This window comes from Entamoeba dispar, genomic scaffold, assembly GCF_000209125.1.
Source record: "Entamoeba dispar SAW760 scf_1105229459957 genomic scaffold, whole genome shotgun sequence".
In the NCBI taxonomy this organism is placed as follows: domain Eukaryota; phylum Evosea; order Mastigamoebida; family Endamoebidae; genus Entamoeba; species Entamoeba dispar.
This window is the reverse complement of record NW_001853952.1, coordinates 35,887-37,803: the sequence shown is the minus strand read 5'-3', so window position 1 is coordinate 37,803 and position 1,917 is coordinate 35,887. Positions and strand designations below refer to the sequence as shown.

At 29.9% G+C, this 1,917-nt stretch overlaps 2 protein-coding genes across 2 annotated transcripts in view, besides 1 other annotated feature; one reads left to right on the top strand and one right to left on the bottom strand.

Moving 5' to 3' along the window:
- Nucleotides 1–62: 62 nt before the first annotated feature.
- On the top strand, nucleotides 63–1,337 carry EDI_171910 (uncharacterized protein; the record flags this gene model as incomplete). Its single annotated transcript, XM_001736543.1, has 1 exon — nucleotides 63–1,337. The coding sequence occupies one exon, from the start codon at nucleotides 63–65 to the stop codon at nucleotides 1,335–1,337; it is 1,275 nt and encodes a 424-aa protein (XP_001736595.1).
- A 378-nt stretch (nucleotides 1,338–1,715) lies between these two features.
- Nucleotides 1,716–1,745: a sequence feature (AT_rich).
- Nucleotides 1,746–1,894: 149 nt separating this feature from the next.
- Nucleotides 1,895–1,917, bottom strand: part of EDI_171900 (uncharacterized protein) — a gene marked incomplete at both ends in the record, with an annotated part of 1,920 nt that continues 1,897 nt past the window's right edge. Inside the window, one exon of the mRNA XM_001733294.1 lies at nucleotides 1,895–1,917. This exon is cut by the window's right edge and continues 1,897 nt beyond it. Coding sequence (XP_001733346.1) covers nucleotides 1,895–1,917 — 23 coding nt within the window.

Sequence of the window (1,917 nt, the reverse complement as noted above, 5' to 3'; positions counted from 1 at the left end):
TTCATGTTGCAGCATGCATAATAAAATTATTTTTAAGGGAACTATCTGATTGTTTAATTCCAATGCAATTTTATCAACAATACGTCTCTGTTGGAAGTACAGAAAATGTTCAAACTAGAGTAAAAGTTTTAAAACGATTAGTGGCTAGTCTTCCTGACACAAACAAATATACTTTATGGTATCTTTGTGACTTCCTTGTAGATGTATTAAATCATCAATCAGTAAATCAAATGGGAGCTTCTAACTTATCAATTTGTTTTGCACCTTCTGTTATTACTTCACCCGATATTAATCCAACATTAGAAATAGAAAATTCAGCAAAAATTCGTGTTGTTTTTGAAACATTTTTAGAACAGTTTAATTCCATCTTTGGAGATATTGCAACAGAAAATAGAAAAATGGGAATGGTTTCTCCTCCTTATCCTGCTGTTACTCCTACTGCTGCAGTGTCTGATGCTATTGTAGCAGAACAAGTTGCTCAAGAATCTAATAGAAGAAAAACTTTAAGTTTTAAGGGTAAAATATTTTCGAGTACATCAAGTAATGATGAGAAGAAAAATGAACCTTCTAAATCATTTTTAGGAAGAAAAACTCATATGTCTCAAGAAAATTCTTTCTCAGGTCATACAAATACAGTCTCATCTTCTTCTCAAACACCTACAACTCTATCTTCAACTCAAAGTTCTAATAACACTTCTAGTATTGAATTTACTCAACAAACCTTAGGATATCAAACCATTAATGAAAAAGAAAAGATTGCTTCATTAGAAGAAAAAATAGCTTATCTAATGAGCAAGTATGAGGAACAACAATCAACAATCCAACAACTTAATCAACGCGTTGTGTTTTTAGAGCATCAAGTAGCACTAAAAGACTCTTCAACAAAGACTAATGATGAACAACAATTCGGTTTATCACCACCTAAAGTTAAAGTTGACTTTTTGGCTATGAGAAAAACAATGAACAAACCAATTCGTCAAGAAAATATTGCTTCAAGTGCACCTCCTTCAGACAATCCTATCCTTCAACACACCCTTGAATCAAATCATCAATACCCAGATGATATAAATATTCAACAAGAATATTTTAGGGAAGATACTCAGTCTCACAAACAAGAAATACCTGAACAACCTCCTCAACTTCCTCCCCCAAGAAGGGGTACTTCACCCGCAAATAGATCTTTAAATCCATCTTTATCTACTAATGATTCAGTGAGGAGAGGTGGTTTTAAATCAAATTCATTAAGCAATTATGAGCAACCAACGGTTAGCGGTTCAACCCCTACACTAAACTCAGGGCTTAAAGGAAGAGGCACATTCAGAGGAGGATATCATTAAATGAAAGAACCAAAAAAACATAATTTACATCAGTTGTTTATTTTCTGTTATATGTAACAAAATTTATTAACAATTCATTAAAATTGTTAAATTGAAATTGGAAAAAAAGGAAAATAAGAAATGGAAGAACTATAAACTTAATAAGTTTAAATATGGCACAAGAGTTGTTTGTTTTATTTAACCAATAACACATTGTTTTATCAATAAAGAAGTGAATATTCAATATACTAGTGATTATTTATTCAAAATATTAATGATTGGTGATTCAGGTGTTGGTAAAAGTTGTTTATTGTTAAGATTTTCTGTTTGTATTCTTTAGTTTTGACTATTACATAAAATTAAGTTAGGCATTGTATTTGGTTTCATTATAGGGTAGTGTATATTATATTTTTAGTAATTTTTAAATTACTTCATATTTGTGACTAATCAATGTAGGATGACGTATTCTCAGATACTTATATTACAACTATTGGTGTTGATTTTAAAATTAAAACACTAAAAATTAATGGAAGAGATGTTAATTACAAATTGTTTGTTTTCTTCTAAACGCTTTAACTTTATTCTAAAGAAATCATTTCTA